This window comes from Notamacropus eugenii, chromosome 7, assembly GCF_028372415.1.
Source record: "Notamacropus eugenii isolate mMacEug1 chromosome 7, mMacEug1.pri_v2, whole genome shotgun sequence".
NCBI lineage: Eukaryota > Metazoa > Chordata > Mammalia > Diprotodontia > Macropodidae > Notamacropus > Notamacropus eugenii.
In genome coordinates, this window is record NC_092878.1 from 23,811,285 (window position 1) to 23,833,654 (window position 22,370).

The 22,370-nt window shown below is 39.9% G+C and overlaps 1 protein-coding gene across 1 annotated transcript in view; it reads right to left on the reverse strand.

The window, feature by feature from the left end:
* Positions 1-22,370, reverse strand: part of RASGRP1 (RAS guanyl releasing protein 1) — a 118,703-nt gene that overhangs the window by 90,581 nt on the left and 5,752 nt on the right. Inside the window, exon 2 of the mRNA XM_072622977.1 lies at positions 18,899-19,080. Within this exon, the coding sequence (XP_072479078.1) occupies positions 18,899-19,080 (182 nt within the window). The remainder of the gene's footprint in view (positions 1-18,898; positions 19,081-22,370) is intronic.

Genomic DNA, 22,370 nt, shown 5'->3' on the forward strand with positions numbered 1-22,370 from the left:
TTTCTCATTGGGAATGGGAACATCAGTGCTGATCTCAGAACCATTTTTTGACTAGACCCTTGATTTCATGGATGCAGGGAGTGCCCAGTGAGGAAATTCCCTCTACCAATGTACGTCTGCATCCACTCTGGAACCTAGAGAGTTAAAGGGCATTGAGAGGTTAGGTGATTAGTCCCGAATCACCCAATCAGCATTTCTCAGAGAAAGGGTGAGAATTCAGGTCTTCTTGACTGGAGGCCAGTTCTCCACTCACTACATTTGGCTGCATCTCTGAGTACCATATTCCTTTTAGATTGTTATAAAAAATGAATTACTCTATTATGGAAGGCAACCAAAATATACTTTACAAATGAAATCTAAAAACAAACAGTAAAAATGCAAGCAGGCTTACTATTTGCAGGTGCACTGACTTCCACAATATGTCATTATCTTTTGATGTGAGACTCAGTCTAGAAATTTACAAACAACAGGTGCATATTTGGCTGGTCCTCTCCTCCCCTCAGCCTTACCCTCTACCCCTTTAGAAGAGCTCTTAGTGCCTCAGATGGAACACGAGTTCGCTAAATGCGAAACAGCCTCATAAAAAAAAAGCCTGCGTAGTGCCTGAAGATGTATATGATGAAGACATGCTGCCTTGGCATGAAAGGACTAAAACCATAGAATACAGCAGACATCCTTCTGTGCTCTGCAAACTTGTCAATATGTGATATCCATCAAGCTATCTCACAGTGGCTCTTCCTATAGGGATGTTCATGGCTTATCTCAGAAATAATTATTAGATTACCAAACTCATTTATCAGGGGAGGAGACGTAGCTCTGAACAAGTCAGCGACCAAGTCAAAAAATAAAACTTCAGTTGTCTCTTCACTCAACAGCATCGTCAGCAAGAATTTCAGAAGAAATGCCGAATTGTATACTAAAGAGGGTCCAACCAGAAATAAATCACTTAATCTTTCTGAGTCTCAGCTTTCCACATGTATAAAATGGCCAAGATGCTCACCCCAATGATCTCATAGATTTGATGTGAGTAAACCACTTTATAAGCAACAATAAAAACTAGTGTTTAAATATAATCTGCTATTTGTCAAGCGCCATCCGAAGCACTTTATAAATATTATGTCATTTGATCCTCATAAAAACCTTCGGAGTTTTGATGTTATTATCCTCATTTTATTATTGAAGAAACTGAGGCAAATAAAGTTGAAATGACTTGTGAAAGGTCCTATGGCCATTAAGTGTCTGAGGCTGGATTTGAACTCGGTGTTCCTGAGTCCTATGCTCTATCCACTGAGTCACCTAGCTACCTGTACATTATATAAAGGTGAGTCCCCCTCCAATTGCAAGGTTTTTATTAAATGCCAAGCACTTCGCAAAAGGCCAGTCCGATGTTAACACTGTTGTTTAGAAGGTTACTATATAATGGGAACACAAGGTATAAATTGAATCAGAGACGCATGTAGATAACCTACAAAACATGAATACTAAGCATAATTCATATATTGGCAGCAAGACTTGACCATGGCAGTGGCTACAACACTGGGCACAGAGTCAGGAAAACTTGAGCTCAAATCCAGCCTCAGACATTTACTAGGTGTGGGACCCTGGGCAAATCACTTAACCTGTCTGCCTCAGTTTCCCTAACTGTAAAGGCAAGATTATAATAGCACCTACCTCTCACAGTTGTAAGGATCAAAATGAGATAATACTTATAAAGTTTGAATCGCAGTGCCTGGCACAGAGCAGGGGCTTATTACATATGTTTGTTTCCCTGCTTAACATATTTACAGAACTGAGGGTTTTTATTAAGCATGAATTTTATTTTTATTTTATTAATTTTATTGAGCATTAATAACATTATTAAACATAATAGTGGATAGAATGCTGGATTTAGAGTCAAGAAAATTTGAGTTCACACCTGGCCTGAGATGCTTACTAGATATATGACCCCAGAAAAGTCATTTAACCTCTTTTAGCCTCAGTTTTCTCATCTGTAAAAAGGGAATTAATAATAGTATGTAATTCACAGGGTTGTTGTAATGACCAGTTACAAATTTATACACATACATATACATATATGTCTATATTTAATATAGCTATATGTTACATATTATATATATACATTCATATGTCATATGCCTATATCTATATACATCTGTCTAGATATGTGCTATCTATGTCTATATATCAAGACATATAGATATGTCTATATATCCATATCACATCTTATATCACATATTATCACACATCATATATGATCATCTATGTCTATGCAACTATAAATATATTTATACACATATGCACATACATCTAGATATATGCTATATCTATATCTATATCTATGTAGGTATGTCTACATAACTAGATATACAGATATGTCTGTATACCTGTATAGATATGTTGCTTTTGTATCCCCAGTGCCCTGCATACATGAAGCACTTAATAAATGCTGGTTGGATTGACTTGGCTCCCAAATCTTCTTCTGAGGAAAGAAGAGTGAATAATTCAGTCAAAACCCTTGGCAGTCCAGATAATACAAACATGAGTGTCATCTGATTAGAAATACAGACGTCCATCGATATCCTGCATGCTTCCTGACAAAGAAAGTCGAGTCTTGTACATTCATAATTAACCGACAGATTAACCAATTATAAACTTGGATGGGGCTTTAAAAATCCATTTTCATTTAACAAGAAATGAAAGAAACAGAGGAAAGTACCCACATGTGTGGATATGTCTCCAAGCTAATGCGGAGACAATCTCATTTGTAGGGATATTTTAACATCCAAATTGGACTCCTCGTTTTACACATCCTCAGAAATTGGTTGTATTCCTGGTCTAATTTCTAGGATATATCTCTGATTTTCTAAGACTACCCAGCTGAAAAAATTTCTAGTGGCCTCCCATTTCCTAGAGGAAAAAAAATTAAAAAATCCTGAGTCTCTCATTTAAACCTTCTCACAATCTGGTTTCCACCTACATTTCCATTTATTTTCCATGACTTCTTTTCACCCACTTTATATGTCAGCCAGCTGGGCCTACTAGCTATACCCCAAAACCATCAATACATTTTCCATCTACTCTTGGCTGTCTATTCCCTATGCCTGGAATGCACTCCCTCCTCACTGCTGTCTTGGAGAATCCCTAACTTCCATTCAGAGGCTACCTCTGAGGAGAAATCTCTGATTTTCCCAGTGGTTCCTGCTCCATCCTTACCCTCCTGAAATAACCTTGTATTTACTTCCTAGTATATTTGTCATATTTCGACTTTGCAGTCTCACAAGAATGCAAATTCCTTAAAGACAGAGGTTATTTCATTTTTGTCTTCGTAATTCTGATACTTTAGGATAGAACCTTAAACGTTTTTGCAATTGTTTAGTCATGTCCAGCTCCTTGTGACCCCCTTTTTTGGGGGGGAGAGGGCTTTCTTGACCAAAAAAAAACTGGAGTGATTTGCCATTTCCTTCTCCAGCTCATTTTGCAGATGTGGAAACTGAGGCAAACAGTTACTTAAATTTGAAATCAGGTCTTCCAGAGTCCAGGCCCAGCACTCTGTCAACTGAGTCACCTAGCTGTCTCCTCTGCAAACAGGGCTTAAGTGACTTGCCCACAATCACATAGTTAGTAAAGGTCACACAATTAGTGTGCATCTGAGGTCATATTTGAACTCAGGTCTTCCTGACTCCAGGCTAGGCACTCTTTCCACTGTCACCCTGATGCCCTGACTTCCACATAGTAAGCACTTAATCAATGGTTGTTGAACTGAATTAAAAAATAACTCAACATTTATTCAATCTTCTGATCTATATAAATGCAGAGCCTACTGACCCTAGTGTAGAAGAGGAAGGATGCTTTATCTTTTGATTTTTCAAGGTCACAGCTACGAGAAATTTTGAAAAGGAGTTTGAAAGACAGTTCTAGGAACAAAGTTCACTAATATTTTCTGATGAGACAGTTAAACATTAATAACCAGAATATGTGAGTCATAATTTGACTTTCTGATTTCATAAACAATTTTCAAATTGTTTCCAAATCATTCCACCCTCTCTGCATCCTACATTGTCAGGATGTCCACTGGCAATCAGGAGGCAAGCTCATAGCCCCAAACTGTGAAACCATCCCAGTAGAGCAGGTAGCTTTCTTCTTAGCACAAGAGAACATAAGGGAGCACCAAAGAGCAAACAGTTTTAAACATTGTTCTGGAAACAATTTAGAATGGCTAGTCCTAGTCTTTGACCCAGTGAGCCCACAACTCAGTAAATACTCCAAGTAGACTGGACAACAAGAAGAAGAAACACTTACTAAAGTCAGACACTGTCCTAAGCTCTGGAAGTATAAAGAAATACATGCAGAAAGAAAAGACAGTTCCTGCCCAGAAAGAATGGCTGGAGAATGGAAAGACACTGGTCAATGAGAAGTCAAAGAGAGAAAAGTCCAGTACTGGATATAGTACTGGATATAGCAGCACTTTTTGTGGTAGCAAAAAATGGAAAACCTAAATGGCTTTTATTGATTGCCTAATGGATGAACATGGTTGGAGCACATCGAAGTAAATGTAAATATAATTTGTAATTAGTAAGTTTATAAATATATGTATACAATAAATGTGTAAATAGAATTAATTACACTGCAATAAATAATGAATACAGAGAATTCAGAGAACCATGGAAAGAGTTGTATGAACTGATGCAAAGTATACAGAACTAGAAGAATTGTATACATTATCACTGTATTGGTATAAATGATAATAATGTTAGCAGGTAGCAAAATGGAAGTGCATTGACTCTGGAGTTAGAGGACCTGGGTTCAAATACCACCCTTGATCCTTGGCATTTTTGTGGGAGGGCAGCTAAGTAGTGCTATAGGGTTCAGAGTGCCAAGTCTAGAATCAGGAAGACTCATCTTCCTGAGTTCAAAGCTGACCTCAGATCCTTCTCCTTCCTAGCTGTGTGACCCTGGGCAAGTCACTTAACCCTGACTGCAATCAGTTCTTCATCTGTAAAATGAGGTGGAGAAAGAAATGACAAACTATTCCAGTATCTTTGCCAAGAAAATCCCAAATGGGATCACAGAGAATCAGACATGACTGAAAACAACTGAACAAGAACAACTTTTGTGTAACATTGTGCAAGTCATTAAATCTCCCTGGGACTCAATTTTCTCCTCTTTAAAGTGGGGAGGTAGGCTAGATGGCCCTCCTAGGTTCTTCCAGGTCTTATTCAATGACCCTGTGAATTATAATGACCAGTCTCAGTCCCAGAGAAGAGATATTAAGCTATATGATCTTTAAATCTCTTCCAGATCTAAATGTATAAACCTCTTTCCTATAGGTAGAGAAGCAGGGGAGTATAAGTGTGGAATGTTGCATACTCCATCATATAGATTGCTAGTGGGCTGGTTTTGCTTAGTTGATTTTTTTTTTTGTTACAGGGGAAGTGTGTGTGTGTGTGTGTGTGTGTGTGTGTGTGTGTGTGTGTGTGTGTGTAGGGTTGTAGGGTACATTCATTGGGAAAGGATCAATGTAAGATAAAAATGGTTTAATAAAACAGTAAATATATAATTTATCATATATATACATATATATTTTTAAAACAGTAAATAGGCTTTCCTTTCTTCACAGGTGCTAAACGAGAAATTATGCTCATGATAAAACACAGTCCCAAATACCTTGGGTACTGCATGATAACTACCTGACAGTGCTATGGCAGAGATGTTTCTCAGAATCAATCATTTCCTGTCAAACTGCATTGCCTGGTTCTACTTCAGTGTGCTAGGAGCAGCCATGCTCTTTCATCCCTTGCAGGAAGGGGCTGGTAGGGGCTGTTCTATATCATCCCTGTCCTTTCAAAGCCCAGCTTGCGCCATCTAGGCTTTCTAAGAGAAGAACTCCACAGCTGGTGTTCAGAGGACTGGGTGGTTGCTGCCTCCTGCACCGGGGACTTTGCTTAAAATATTATTAGCGTGATTTTGTGTGCCCAGAAGGTGTGCCCACCTCTGGTCAGTGGTTTATACTGATTGGCTTCTTGTTGAGTTGGCCATGGGAATTTCTATCCACAGTGTCTAAGGATGTCCCCCAATTCTGCGCAATTCCTTGGAGTTATTTAATTTCCCTGAATACCTTAACCCCATTTTATTTCTGATTCTCTGTGGCCCTAAAAAATAAAATGTAGCATTTACATGGCACATTAAAATTTTCATACTGCTTTACAAAGGTTCATAGTTTTAGAGTTGGAAGGGCATTTTGGGGATATGAAGTCCACCCTCCCACATTCATTTAGAAGATGACAAAACTGAGAACAGGAGAAGTCAATTGACATTCAGGGTAGCACAACTACAAAATGTCTGAGGCAAGTAGGTGCCATTATTATCCCCATTTTACAGGAGAGGAGACTGAGACAGTGTCTCACAGCGGGGTGCATATCTCTGGCAAGACTTACACCTAGATCTTCCTGTCTGCAAATCTAGAAGTCTATGTGCTATGCCAACCTTTTACTAACTTATCTTCTCTTTCCTCCATTTGTAAAATATGACACTGATTTAAGTTAATGAGCTCATGTCTAGAAGGGTTTAGAACTGGAGTTCTTAATTTGGGTGTATGAATAGTCATCAGGGAGTCTGATTTTTTTTTTTTTGAGGCAATTGGGGTTAAGTGACTTGGCAAGGGTCACACAATAAGTATCTGAGGCTGGATTTGAATTCAAATTTCAACTAACTGCAGGACTGGTGCTTGATCCACTGTACTACTTATCTGTCCAGGTCCATGATTTATTAAATATTAATATTTAAATATTTGTTCATAAATATTTATAATTTATACAATATATAACATTTTATATAATATATAATAATTTATAATATAAATATAAATTTATATATTATAAAATAAAATAAATTTCAAATATTTAAATCTAAAAATATTTTGGCAATTGTATTCAATATAATTGATTTTCTTTGCAGTTTTATATATTTTATTTTATTCATTCAAAAACTTCATTCTTAGAAGGGATCTATAGTATTCACCACTGTCAAAGGGGTCATTGACAGCAGAACTGAACAAGATGTCGAGAAAAGACTGGAAAAACAACTCAGAGCTACAGATCTTTGTATCGTAATGGAGGTTGTTGAACCACATGCAGATGGCTGGATACAGAGAGGTGGCAAAAGGGATAGAGTTCTGGTCTGGTAGGTTGGACTGGATGGTATCTAAGGTCCCTTCTAACTCTCAAACTTTGACCCTATGATCGTGCAACATTTCTGAACAAGATGATAGTCTGTACTGTCTTTAATTCTGCTATTTTATAATACAGGCCCCTATGAGCTCCTATGCTGGTACTCCATCATGGTGTAGACTTCACCTTGGGTTCTGATGGACCATGTCAGTGGCACGCAGTTGTTAGGTGTAGAGAATACCGAACATTCCCATTCTAGTTTGATACAGGACAAATATACATTTTTAAAAATAATAACAAGACAGCTAGGTTGTGAAATGGATAGATTGATGGCCCTGGAGTTAGGAAGACTTGAGTTCAAATCTGAACTCAGACACTTACTTGCTGTGTGACCCTGGGGAAGTCACAACCCCTGTCTGCCTCAGTATCCTCAACTACAAAATAGGGGGAATAATTCCACCTACCTCCTAGGGTTGATGTGAGAATAAAATGAGATAATATTTGTAAAGATCATAGCACAGTGCCTGGCATGTGGTAGGCATTATAAAAGTACTAACAGTAGTCTTATGAAAAGCCTACTATGTGCCAAGAACTGTGCCAAGCACTGGGGATACAAATCTTAATATAGTCAGTCCCTGACTTCAAGGAGCTTATAGTCTATTAAGGGAAGACAACGGTACAAAGGAAGCTGAAAAGAATGGGGGAAAAGAGAGAAGGAAGCACCTGGAGGGTGGAGGTGGGGAAGCATGATGTCATCTTAAAACAGAGTAGCTGGTGAGAAATGGGGAGAAGCTCTGCTGGACCCTCTCCTTAAAAGGAGACTTTGGAGCTCATGGTTATACTCTTCAGAAAAGCCCAATAGGAGGGGCAGAGGTGCTAATGAAACAGAGGTTCAAGGCATATCCAATTTTGCAGAATAATGAAATTTCCCAAAGATGAGTTTCTTGGTGGCAGGAAAGCAAGATGGAGTCCAAAGAAGACTTTCCTTTAAAATATTAAATGCCCATTTGATAAAAATGCCCTACCCAACTCTGCTTAAATGTTATTTTCTGCTCCAGTTAAAGCAGTACACCCATCAAGGAAATGAATGAAAAACACTTGGTAGGTATCCAGCACTGAGCTAAGGGCTAAGAGTTGGAGACAGAAATGCAAAAAGCAAAGGCAACCCCTAACCTTAAGGAGATGCCATTCCAATTAAAGGGACAATACTCCAAGGAAAGTGGTGGTCAGGGAGGGGCACTTTGGTCTGGAAAATAATGAGTATGGTTAATGGGACCCAAGATGAGTAGATACACATACCTAATACAGGAACTGTGGGAGGGCAGGAACAGTGGTAGAAACAGTGAGACTTGGTTTATGAGTTTGGAGGAGGAGTGATGGAGAGTGATGGAGAGGTATGGGTAGGATGGGAGAAGAGGAAAGGAAAGAAATGGGTTAGTCAAGATGGCTGAAGATTAGGAGATAACTAGTATTGATTAGATCTGATCTCTTTCTCCAATTCCTTCAGGAAGGTCCTGGAGATAAATAGCAGATGACCCACCCACCCTCAGTTTCAGGATCCATAGCTTGGGAACTGGCTTTTTCTAAACTTAATCACATTCCACAAATGCCTCCAAATGGCTTCTGTCCCTTTGGAGTCTCGGCTGGGCTTCACTTTTCTCTATCTCAGCTATTCCCGATCTGAGGAACACACACTCCTGGGGCATATGAGAAACTAGCCAAGGGACATAGGGAATATTTGGTAAATAATATATTAATCTATTGAAATTGATATCTTATTTCTGAGATCCGCATGAATAGTAAATTCTAGAATTAATTTCTTTTCATATTTAACATAGGATATGGGGAGGCTGGTGACCTTGCACAGCCCTCCCTCACTCAAAACAAAGTCCAGTGCAAGTCATGTCATGGTCTTCTTGGAAAATGGAAGGCTAACACAACAACAATGGGCAGGTCTATTGAAAACCAAGGGGTACAGGAACCAAAAACAGGTTGGAAACTCTACTTCTAGCCTTATTCAATGATCATCAGTATATCATCCCCACCCCAGGTAAATTTCTGCTGTGGGAGATGTGTGTCAATAACTGGTATAATCAGGGTAGTAGAGAGACAATGAATAGTGCAGAGAGAAAGGTGAAAAGGAGGTAGCAAGTTAGAAATACCAAAATGCCAATTTGAAAATTGCCTACAAATAGGCCAGGCATAAAACCAAACTGCAAAGAGAGATAGCCCAGTCAAACTCAAATAGAAACTGATCCTTGCTGGCCTCCTATTGATATAGAAAACCACAAATTAACATTAACTATGTTTTATTGTATTTTCATTTATTTTGCTAAACATTTCCAAATTACATTTTCATCTGGTTCTGGCCAGTGGCAGAGTGTTTAACACCTCTGTCCTCCCAGATAGTTCTACACCAGTGAGAAATATAATGACCTGGGCCCAGAGGCCCAAAAAGATGCAGAAAAATTGGAGTATGTCCAAGTGATTGAGACATCAAGGGAACTGAGGACTGTGCCATTTAAGGATTGGTCAAAGACACTGGAGATGTTATTCTAGAGATGAGAAAGACAGAGGGGAAACATGATGCCTGTCTTTAGACAGTTGGACTGCTGACATATGGAAGAGAGATTCAATCTGTTCTTCTTGTCCTCTAAAGGAAAAACGGAGATGAATGCATACAAGTTTCAGAGACACAGATTTCAGCATTAGAGAAGGAAAATTTTCCTAACAATGTTTTTTGGCCAATCCAGACCAGTGACTTCATTATTAAAGGAAGCCCCTCCACAAGTACAAATCAGCAGCTCATTTCTTCATAACTGTTGGAGATATTCAAAAGGACAAAGGCTGCTCAGTCAATCAATGGGCATTTATTTAGCCCTTACTATGAGGAGAGGCAATTGGGTTGCTCGGAGGATAGAGTCAGGGTCCAGAGTCAGGAAGACTTGAGTTCAAATCTAGCCTCAGACACTTACTAACTGTGTGATCCTGACCAAGTCATTTAAGCTCTGTTTGCTATAATCCACTGGAGGACAAAATAGCAAATCGTTCCAGTGTCTTTGCCAGGAGAACCCCATGGACAGCACTGGCTTGCTAATGTTTCACAGGATTATAAAGAGTCGGGCATGACTGAACAACGCAACAGCAACCAGTGGGGCACTGTGCTGGGAATACAAATTGTTGTCCACGGTTTGTTTTCCAAGAGGACCGGTGACATCACAGGATGATAGCTTGACTTGCACGTGAATTGGATTGAAGTGAGGCAGAGTTGCAAAAAGTCCATCTGCCTTACTCCCTCTTCCAGAGTCATCAGAGTCCAGTGGTAAGACAAAAGTAAAGATGGCTGGCAATGGCCCAGGATGACCAGTGGATGATCTTCAACGTCTGACCAAGTTCTAAGCTGCTTTCATGGCCACTGAAACAAATTATTCTTACCCATTCATTCCACTAGGGGAAATCTCCACGTGCTTGGGGTAGATACTCCATTAACTCACTGAAGGTGTCCACAGGGCTACCCAGCCACTGCTTAAAGACATCCAGTGACAGGAGACTACCTTTCCCTACCGTGTCCAGCCCCTTCCAGGGTAACCTTCCTTCTCTCCCCCACCTAGTTTGGCTCCCTTTCTCCAGGTGGTTTGAACTCAGATCTTCCTGACTCCAGACCTGGCACTTTATCCACTGTGCCACCTAGCTGCTAGGTTCAAATCCGGCCTCAGACACTTACTAGCTGTGTGGCCCTGGGCAAGTCACTTAACTCTGATTGGCTCCCAAAGTCTAGCTCATGGTACAGCTATAAACTTGAACCCTCCTTTTCTGAGTCTAGGCGCAGAAGTTCTTTTCTAAACTGCATCTGCAAACACCATCACACATTAATGGGGCCTGTTACAGGGTAAAAAGAGCCTCTATGATCTCCTAAGCCCTGTCTCCCTCTGACACAGATGGTGTGATTCACACACATTTGACATCAAATGTACTGCATTGTGTTGATTTGCCTAATCATGCTCAGCTGAAGACTGGCTGAAATAGTATTAATAGAAGCAGCACGCAGAATGTGCCCTCTGATGAAGAGATAGCAGGAGTGGGCTGGCTCAGTGAAGGTACTGAGCTCTGACTCAGGGTTGCTCCTCCAGGTTTCTGCTCACAGGCAGGCAACCTTGTGCACTTCAAGGTGGAGGTCCCCTTCAAATGAGTGCATGTCTATGTGCACCAAAGCACTAGATTAAACCCTGCCTCAGTCCAACTGAGACCTGGGAAACATCTTAGCTGAAAAGACCAGGGTCCCCCATTGTATCCTGGGCCATCTCTAGTCATCCTGAACCATCTCCAGTCATCCTGATTGATATCTGGCTACTGGACCCAGATGACTCTGGAGAAGAAAATGAGGCTGGTGACTTTGCACAGTCCTCTTTCACTTAAATTCAATTCACTTGCAAGTCATGGCATCACCCTCCTAATGTTGTGGTCTTCTCCAAGAATAAAGGAAAAGCTTCACAATTAAACCCTATTTCAGAGAAGAGTAAAAGTACTTATTAATGGTTAATGTTAAAAAGAATCATCCATATGTTCTTGGGAACACTCGCTATGGCTTTAGCCGCCACTTAGGTTATTAGAGGCAGCTAGGTGGCAGAGTAGACAGAGGCACCCAACCTGAATTCACATATTGTCCCTGCTATTTACTACCTATGAGACCCTGGGCAAATCATATAACCTCTGTCTGCCTCAGTTTCCTCCTTTGTAAAATAAGGACAGCACTTACTCTGGGGCAGTTAGATGATGCAAAGGATAGAGCACCAGACATAGAGTCAAGGAAGGAAGACCTGAGTTCAAATCCAGCCTCAGAAACTTCATAGTTGTGTGACCCCAGGCAAGTGACTTAACCCTGTTGGCCTCAGTTTGTTCAATATTTTTCAGTCACGTCTGTTCTTTGTGACGGGTATTCTTGGCAAAGATACTAGAGTGGTTTGCCATTTCCTTCTCTGGCTCACTTTACAGATAAGGAAACTGAGTTTCATAGCCTCATATTTTTTTTTTTTACTTAGTGGAGTCCATTAGAGATCATCGCATTCAATTCCTACATTTTACAAATGAGGAAACTAAGGCCCAGACAAGTATTAGTTGAGTCTTGCCAAAATAATGAATAATGATTGAGCACAAGCTACATATATTGAGATTTCCCAGTGTCTTTATTCTCTGCATTTTATAACACATCTATACTCTTTAATTTGTTTGGGTAGGGCTTGGGTGCAGATCTTAAGCAAAGGCAAATCAGATTCCTTGGAGTCTCCTTAAGGACAGGGATTGTCTTTGATATTTTCATCCCTAGCACTTAGCACAGTACTTGTCACTTAATAAAGATTTAATAGGCAGCTGAGTGGCACAGTGCATAGACCACCAGGCCTGGAGTCCAGAAAATTCATCTTCATGAGTTCAAATCTGGCTTTAGACACTCACTAGCTGTGTGCAATCTTGGGCAAGTCAGAATTTGCCTCAGTTTCCTCATCTCTAAAATAAGCTTGAGAAGGAGATGGCAAACCACTCCAGTATCTCTGCCAAGAAAACCCCAAATGTGGTCACAAATAGTTGGACGTGACTGAAACGTCCAACAATCACAAAGATGTGCCAGGCACTATCCTAAGCACCAGTCACACCGCAGTCTTTGCTCTCAGGGAGTTCCAGCCTAAATGGGGAGGGATGGGGTACATGTAACAGGGACATACAAGCAATATGGACACCAGATAAAGTTAGAGAGATTCAACAGAGGAGGGCACTAGCATTAAGGGAATTGGGAAAGGCTTCCCCTGGAAGACTGGATTTTAGCTGGGGACTGAGGGAAGCCAAGAGAAGGAGATAAGAATAGACAAGAGATATTCCAGGCTTGGGAGACAGTCAGGGAAAACACTCGGTCAGGAGATGAAGTATTTTGTGAGTGAGGTACAGGAAGACTGGCAGATTATGAAGGACTTTGAACAGCAAACAGAAGATATGATTTGGAGGTCAGAATCAATCAATCAATCCATCGTCAACTAACAAACATTTATTAAGCACTTACTACATGCCAGCCTTCATGTTGGGTGCTAAGGATAGAAAGACAAAATTGAAAAACTTGGCCTTTCAGGAGGTTCTATTCCATGGGAGAAGGATCCTGGCTCTAAATCTGGAAAAGATCTCAGAAGCCCATATTCTCAATTTTACAAATAAAGAAACTGAAGCCTATAGAATCTAAATGACTTACCACAGAGATAGTATAAGAGGCAGGATCTGAACTCCTATCCTTTGACTCAGGGACAGGTAGGTGGCATAGGAGATAGAGTGCCAGGCCTGGAGTCTGGAAGACCTGAGTTCAAATCCAACCTCAGACCCTCACTAACCATGTGACCCTGGGCAACTTAGTTAATTCTATTTGCCTCAGTTTCCTCATCTGAGCTGGAGAAGGACATGGCAAACCACTCCAGTATCTTTTCCAAGAAAACACCAAAAGGGGTCACGAAGAGTCAGACATGACTGAATAACAACACATATGAGGTAAATTTTTTTATAGGGGAGGCACTATGATTTGTGGAGGCGGAGAGTGAGAAAAGGGGAGATTAGGCAGATGTGAGGAAAGACTTTGGGTAAGGAGTAAGTGGCATTTCAGCTGAACCATTAGACCTGGCTTTGACTGAACTCTGTAACTAACTTGAGGTGAATCACTAAAGTTCCGCGAAGCTAGGAATAGATTTCCTATCAGCCTCACAGGATTGGGGACAAAGGAAATAATGGATAGGGAAAGCACCTGTAGCCTTAAGATGCAACACAAATACAGGATCTTTTCAGATGACAGGACATCAAAACGCTTTAGCTGAATGACAAGTAATTTAGCCCAAACAGAAGTCTTTACATTAAAAACCCAGAATTGCAATGACTAGGCCAAGATGGGCAGTCCCTTCATTTCTAGGCTATGTGCAGACCACACCATACTTAGAGGTGCGTGCACAGTTAAATATGTGGTAATTTGTTGAGGGAAGGAAGGAGGGGCCGGAGAGGGCAGTGGGAGAAGAAACGTGGATAAAACAGAATCCATCTCCCCTCCCCCGCCCCTGCTAAGCAGTAATATGGCTTTCAAACCAGCAAAAAAACCTGATTTCTCTCCCCAAAGATACATTACCTAGATTTAAAAGCAGAGAGAAGCAAATCCCAAATGAGAGCTGCTGTCACCCATTCTCTCTCAGACACAAAGTGTTCTTTTCTTTAATGCCTCTTTCATGTAAATGCTCCTATGAAAAGAAACTCCCAGCACTTAACACACAAAAAACCCCCACCAGCTCTTGGAACCTGGAAGACAGGTTTATCATTCAGCCTTCCTGGTGAAAAACCTTTGAGCCCCAGGGCTGGGGGAACCCCCTTGCCTTGAGGCCACATGTGGTCCTCTAGGTCCTCGAGCACGGGCCCCTTGACAGATTTCATGGCTCCACTTGAGGACCTAGAAGACTATGTGTGGCCTTGAGGCCTCAGGTTCCCCACCACTGCTTGACCATTTTTCTTCACTATAGTCAAAGCAGAGGCATTCAAGAATCTGGGCTTTCATTATAATCTAAGGCTTGAACTCATGTGATCAGAAATCTGAAAGAGACCGAACTTATAGATGATGAAATTAAGGTACTGGGAAGTTAATCAATTTGATAAGCATTATTGAATTCCTGTTTTAGCCTGCTGGTTGATCTGACTGCTAAAGTCCATCCTCCAATTCAGCTATCAAAGAGATCTTCCTCCCATATTCCTACCACCCTGTTCAATAAACTAGAAGATCATGTCCAAGATGGAATAGTTAATTCTCTGTCTGGCATCTAAAGTCTTTCATTATCTGGTGCTGGCCCTCTCTACTTTTCTACTTTTTTGCCCTTCCCTCCCCACTTCCCTACTCTATAATCCAGCAACAGATACTAATCCTCCCACAAGAAACACGTCTTCCCACTGGGGGGGGCATTTCCTTTGGCTGTTCTCTCCCTGCCTGGAATTTTCTCTTTCTGCTCCCAGCTAAAACTCCACCTTCTACAGGAAGTCTTTGCCCAACTCCATCAATGCCAGTACCTTCCCTCTGTTGGTTATTTATCCTGTATATACCTTATTTATACAAAGTTGCTTGCATGTTGTCTCCCCAATATGCTGTGAGCTCCTTGACAGCAGGGACTGTCTTTTATCTCTCTTTGTATCCCCAACACTTAGCACCATGCCTGCCTGAAGTAAGTACTTAAAAATACTTATTGACTAACTCTCCTCAGTTATCACATTAGCCTTCTGATTCTAAAATTCATTTATTCCTGAAGAGGTGTATGGGATGCAGACAGCTCTGTTGTTCGTTCTCATCTTGGTGTCATACTTGTCTTTGGCTATATAGATCAACGTGTCTTATACTTTAAGTTCTTACACAGAAACACCTAGGCCTGCCCAGTGTTCATTGGGTACAACTGGGTGGCAAAAATGAATTAATGAATACGTACTTTTTTGGTGACAGTTACAATAAAATCAGTCAGGTGGTGCACTGGATAGGGCACAGGATCTGGACTTAAGAAGAGGTAACCTCATGTTGTTTGTTCTCGAAGAGGACCATGACATCGGGGAGATGATGACATGACATGCAGTTGACTTTGATTTGAGTGAGGAAGGGCTGTGCAAGGTCACCAGCCTCACTTTCTCCTCCAGAGCCATCTAGGTCCAGTGACCAGATATTCATCAGGATGACTGGAAATGGCCCAGGATGCAATGGGACACCCTGGTCATTTTAGGCTAAGGCCTTTTCAGGTTCTCACTTAGAGTGAGATAACAGCCCCTTTAGTGAATGGACTTCTTTAAGAAGTGAGTCAATGGATCACCCCCTTAATTAAAAAAAATTAAACTGGGAAGGGAAGACCCTCAGGGCTACTGGTCAAAAGAGAAACATTTACTACTGACAAAATACAGCCATTAAGTGGAGCTTGGGCAGGGACCTATTGTTGTCCATCTTGGAGCACCAGAGTGTGATGGGTTTAAGGTATGGTCTGGCAGTACAACCCTGGGCAAGTCACTTAACCTTTCTGCCTCAGTTTCTTCATATGTAAGATGGAAAGAATAATAGTACCCAGCTCCCAGGGTTAGGATGATAGAATGAGATAATATACATAAAGTGCTTGGTAAACCTTAAAACACTATAAATTCTAGCTATCACTATTACGATGATAATGATTTTCAATGGACTTTTTGTAGCTTTTAGGTTCTTCAGGTCACAGCTTCTGAGGTGTGATAAATTCTCATGTCCTTTCACTAAGGAAATTTTATTTAGGGGAGTTGAATTGAGCAGATTATCTCTTAAAAGGTCTCATGTTTAGATCTACCCATGGTTCTTTTAAGATTTCACACAGAATTCCAAGATAAGGATTGAGAAATCATCTCTGGACACATAAGATCACTAGATTTTGATTCAGAAGACCTGGTTTGAGTCACACCTTTATTACCTCCTGGATGTGTGACCTTATTCTTAGAAGATAATTGCATCACTGAACCTAACATTTCTATGCTTCAGATATTTCATTTGTAAAATGGAAAATGGTCACTTTCCTAAACAGCTCCCATGGCCATTCTGAAAACCAACCTAGCAACACTATTATCAAGAGCTTTGAAGTGAAAGAAAAGTTTATCACTGATTACCTTCCAATCAGAATTTTTTCGTTTTCCTCTGACTCCTTAGTTTTTTCTTTTTCTTTCTTTCTTTCTTTCTTTCTTTCTTTCTTTCTTTCTTTCTTTCTTTCTTTCTTTCTTTCTTTCTTCCTTCCTTTCTTTTTTTCCTTTTTTCTTTCTCTACTTCTTTCTTTTTCTTTTTGCAAAACAGATCATGTTAGAAGGAAAATGCCTTTATTCTGTTCCCATGTTCCCCCTTTAACAGAATGATTAAAGGTTACAGAATAAAGGAAGGATTAAAAAGGTGAAAACTGAAATGTCATCAGTAAAATTCCTAAATTTACCCCTTCATTCTCATGCTCAAAAAGGTTTTAAAGAAGTAATGCATTACTGTAATCCTGAAATACATAGAAAAAAAGAATTTTTCAACGTCAACTAGAAAAGGAGGTCGGATGGTGGAAACACTTGGAGGCAGGAGAGATGGGTTTTTAATCTTGGCTCTGACATTTACAAGCTTCAGTGTTATCATGGGCAAGTCAATGCACCGTATGAACCTCAATTTCTTCCTCTGTAAAATGGGGATAGTAATATTTTCCCCCACCTTACTTCACAAGGTTGTTGGGAAGAGAGAACTTCAAAGACCCACAGAAATGTGAATTGTTTTTAATCTTGATAGAAATTCAAAGAAAGACTTCTAAAGACAGAGAGGGGGTGGTAAGCAGATGAAACTGGGCTAATATATTCCCTGAAGATAGTTCTGCGTCAAATTTGTATCTTTTCCTGATTCGGACCTAGCCTCTGTTTCATTATCCAAAAGCTCTTCTTTCTCGAAAATGATGCTCATTATGTGTTTGGCCCAGGTTTCTTGAGGTAGACACTTCTGTGACATGAGCACACACAACTGTCTGTCTCTCAAAGGGAGAAGGATATAGGGACTGTGCTTTCATTGGCATAGAAAATCTCTACCAATGCAAGTTGGCATTTTATAGTCTTAGAGAGTTGCCCAGAACATTTACTGAGAGGTAAATGACTTGCCCAGGGTCACACAGCCAGTACTTGTCAGAGGCAGAGGAATCCACATCCTCCCATAGCTCCAAGACTGGCTCCCAATTAACTAAGCCATGTGGCCTCACAAAGGGGAGGAAAGGAACACTGGAGAGTGCTAGGAATGGGTGTGGGGGAGGGGATTTTCAACAAAGAAAGGTGTCATAGGAATATTCTGAAATCCTCATTCTGATTACAGTCTTTCCTTTTGGAGGGAAGAAGGGGAGGCAAAATTTTGAGCACTTTTCAGCTGTGGTTTACCCCTAAATAATAAGAAAAAACCTATCATTTACTGAATGAAATAAAAATAGAGTCATTTTCAGGAAAATAACTTGACTGCTGTTTTTCAGTTCTACATCTCCTAATGTTGAAGCTTTTTAGGCAAGGTGCTGGAAAAGTGAAAATCATGAATAATTCCCTGGGTAATATTTGTGTAACAGAGGATACTTATTTCTTAAATTCTGTGCCCTTAATAATAGGGCTGATTGTGAGAACCTCTTGTAATTCAAGCCCAAGCATTCTGCCTTTACCTACTCATTTTCTTAGTTTACCAAAATTGCCCTCCTGATTATAAGGGAGATTATCAGACTTTATTTACCCAAATGATTCAAGTTCTCTGACTTTCTGTCGGATGGTAATATGCCATCTATATATTTTTTCAAAATGTCTTTGGATTCTACAGTACATAAGAAAAGCGACAATACATCTCATCCTCCATCCTTTCAATACAATTTCACAGAAACCTATCAACAGCAAAAAAAAAAACAAAAAACTAGATCCCAAGAAAAACAGAACTCCCTGAAGGATAACTTTTTTCACTTCCTCTCACACCTCTCATCACGAAGCATCACCCCCTCATATTCATATGTACTGGAGAAGAGACTGTCTAAAACATTTCAAAGACTATTCCAAAAGCTTATTATAAGCCAAAAAAAAAAAATCTAAAGGAGCTACTTTTCCAAACCAAATGTTCTGAAACGAAAATAATATAGGTACGCCTATGGATCGTACACAGCTTCTTATACACATACATATCCAGCCTAGATGGAAAAACTTACCAAAAGATTGAATGCAAGTCTCAATGAGATCGTCCAGGCTGGCTCCTTTGGCTAAGTGTCCCAGCGACATCATCATTCGGAACTGAGCGATTTGGGCCAAGTTGGGATGAGGGGGGAGAGAGTTGCTTGGCTTCACCTCTAATCTTGCTTTTGGGGTAGCATTGCAGCCATGGGGAGGCTTCCTAAATGGAAAAGGAACAACCCAGTGAATATGGATCTTAAAGAAGAAGAAGAAAAAAAGGCAGCCTGGGGAAGGAACTGCAAGTTCCGCAGGCAGGTTGGAAAAGAAAAGTGGAGAGAGATAAGACAATTAAATCCCGGGAGTTGGGCTGGGAGAAGGCATAACCCTCCCACTTGGCAAATGCACCAAACAGACCGCAGGCTGTTAAAGAGACATTGCTTCGGCAAATGGGAAGGTTGGAGCTCTGCGGGGCTTAGAATTCCGACCTGAGGCTCGTCACTTTCAGGTCCAGGCTGATTCTGTTTATTTGGCTTTACTGTGGGATGAGCCTAATTTCCAAAGGCGGAATGGGGAGACCAGGAGAGAACACGGATGAAGCCATTTTTCTACCTTTCTTTGGTCAAGGGACCAAAGGGAGATTCTCCTGTTTTAGTTTCCACGTCCCTCACTTGAGTTTTAAGCTGTTTTCCTTTCCATTATCTTTCCCAGGAACGACTTGATTTAGCCAGGGCTATGCCATAGAAGTCCTACAAGTCAGGATAGACTAGTAAAACCTCCAACCTACCGAAAGATTTTTTTTTTTTTAATATGGGACTTGGTGGAGGGGCAGAAGGGGAAAAAGGGGAGGAAGAGGTGTGGGTGGTCCAAACTGGAATCAGACCAGACTTGGGAATAGGTTTTCACAAGGATTCTCTTTAGGTTTCAAGTTGCCCTTTCTTATTATTGGTAACACAAGAAATCATTCCTGGCCATTTTACTGTTAGAAAGTCCTGCCATCAAGGGAGGCTGCAGTGTTTATCTTCACATAAAAAACAATCGGGAAAGGGGGACTGGACTTGAAGCCTGGGGTTCCATGGATCGATTTCATTGGGTCTCTGAAATTGAATGGGTAAAAAAAAAAAGTTTTTTAAATTACATTTTTATTTTCACTAGCTTCTAGCTTAGGAGTGCTTAACTGAGGTTCAAGAAGTTATTTCTTTAATTGAATAATTATGTCAATATAATTGATTTCCTCCTACCTTCTGGAAGATGCCTTTCCCAAACTTCCTTAATTTTAGTGTCTTCCCTCTGAGATTATCTCCAACTTATTATGTACATATCTTGTTTAAACAAGTTGTTTGCAACTTGTTTCTGTCATTAGATTGTAAGATGCTTGAAGGCAGGAATTCCACAAGCACACTCTTTCTTGACTAGCATATAGTAGGTATTTATTTATTATTATAAATATTTTATTTATAAATTTATATATTTTATATATGAATTATACATTTAGAAATATAAATATATTATTATAAATAAATATTATTTATTTATTAGTTATTAAGTTGATTTGCCTTGATTTATACATTTACAAACATTGTTCTCAGAAAGGGTCCATAGGCTTCACCAAACTGCTAAAGGGTTCCATGACACAAATGAGGTTAAGAACTTTGCACTTTAGAGAATTTCCTCAGAATTCAGTGCCAAGTTCAAGTCTGGATCTGCAACTGACTTCAGGAACTCTTGGTCATTTCCTTTTTATTTTTACAATTCAACCCCTTGGTTTTAGCTTTAATCAGAAACTATACCTCTACTATGGAAAGAGGCAAATTTTGATGTATTTTATTTTTATTCTTTCTTCATTTTTCAAAATTGTCTTCCCTACAAAAGATACAAGTTTTGTCATGAGAACACATCATGAGATGTGTTTGGGAAAAAGGGCAGAAGTTGACTTGCAAATCATTTATCATTTAGAAAGGAAGCAAACATTTATTAAGCATCTGCTATATGCCAGTCTCCGTGCGGAGCATTTTACAAATATTATCTCATTTGGTACTCACAACAACCCCATGAGGTAAGTATTATTATTATCACAACCAAACCTGTGAGAGGGAAGAGAGGAAAAAAAAGAAATGAAACCCTGAGCTTTCACCTTCGTTACTTGTTATGAGTACTGGTGAAAGTATGTGGAAGAAAGAGCAATGACTATTTTTTGCATCCTATTCTGTGTGGTAGGCTTGAGGAGGATGCACATACACATGCAAAAGGAGAAGATACGGTTTGTTTGAAAAGGAGAATGATAAATGTTGGAGAAGATGTTGGAAAACTGGAACACCAATGCATCATTGATGGAGTAGTGAACTGATCCAACCATTCTGGAGAGCAATTTGGAACAAAGGGCTATAAAAATGTGCATAACTTTGATCCAGCAATACCACTACTAGGTCTGTATACCCAAAGAGATCATTAAAACGGGGAAAGCACCCATTTGTACAAAAAGTATTTTTAGTAGTGACCAAGAATTGGAAATTGAGGGGATGCCCATCAACTAGGGAATGGCTGAACAAGTTGTGGTATATGAATGTAATGGAATGCTATTGTTATATAAGAAATAACGAACAGGCAGATTTCAGAAAAACCTGAAAAGATTTGAATGAAACTAAGGCTGAGTGAAGTGAGCAGAACCAGAACATTGTACACAGTAACAGCAACATTGTTCGATGATCAGCTATGATAGACAGCTCTTCTCAGCAATACAACGATCTGAGACAATTCCGAAAGACTTGTGATGGAAAATGCTATCCACATCCAGAGAAAGAACTATGGTGTCTGAATGCAGATCATTCTATCATTCTATACTATTTTCATTTTTTTAAATTTTCTTATGGTTTTTCCCTTTTGTTCTGATTCTTCTTTTACAACATGACTAATGTGGAAATATGTTTAACGTGATTGTACATTTATAACCTATGTCAGATTGCTTTCTCTCTTGGGGAGAGAGGAGGGAAGAAAGGGAGGACAAAAAATTTGAAACTCAAAATTTTACAAAAATAAATGTTGAAAACTATTTTTACATGTAGCTGGAAAAAATAAAATACTATTAAGGAAAAACAAAGATACAGTCGGCTCTAGAAGAGGTTACAATTGAAAACTAGATAGAATACTAGATAGAAAGTAACTAGATAGAGGAGTACTAGACTTGGAGTCAGGAAGACTTGAATTCAAATATTACCTTAGACACATAGTAGCCGTGTGACCCTGGGCAAATCCAATTAACCTCTCTCTGCCTCAGCTTCCTCATTTGTAAAATGAGGGGGTTAGACTTGATAGCTTCTAAGATCCATATGATCTAGAGTAATGGGAGAAGAGCCAAACACCAATATACAATTAAGTACTGACAGTTAAGAGAAAGAAGAATTTCCTGTTAAAGTAGCCTGAAGAGGCTTCCTAGAGAGGGCGGGATTTTTGATTGTTCTAATGGACATATGGCACACTCATGGTCACTGGCAACTAGTAACACAGATTTCATTT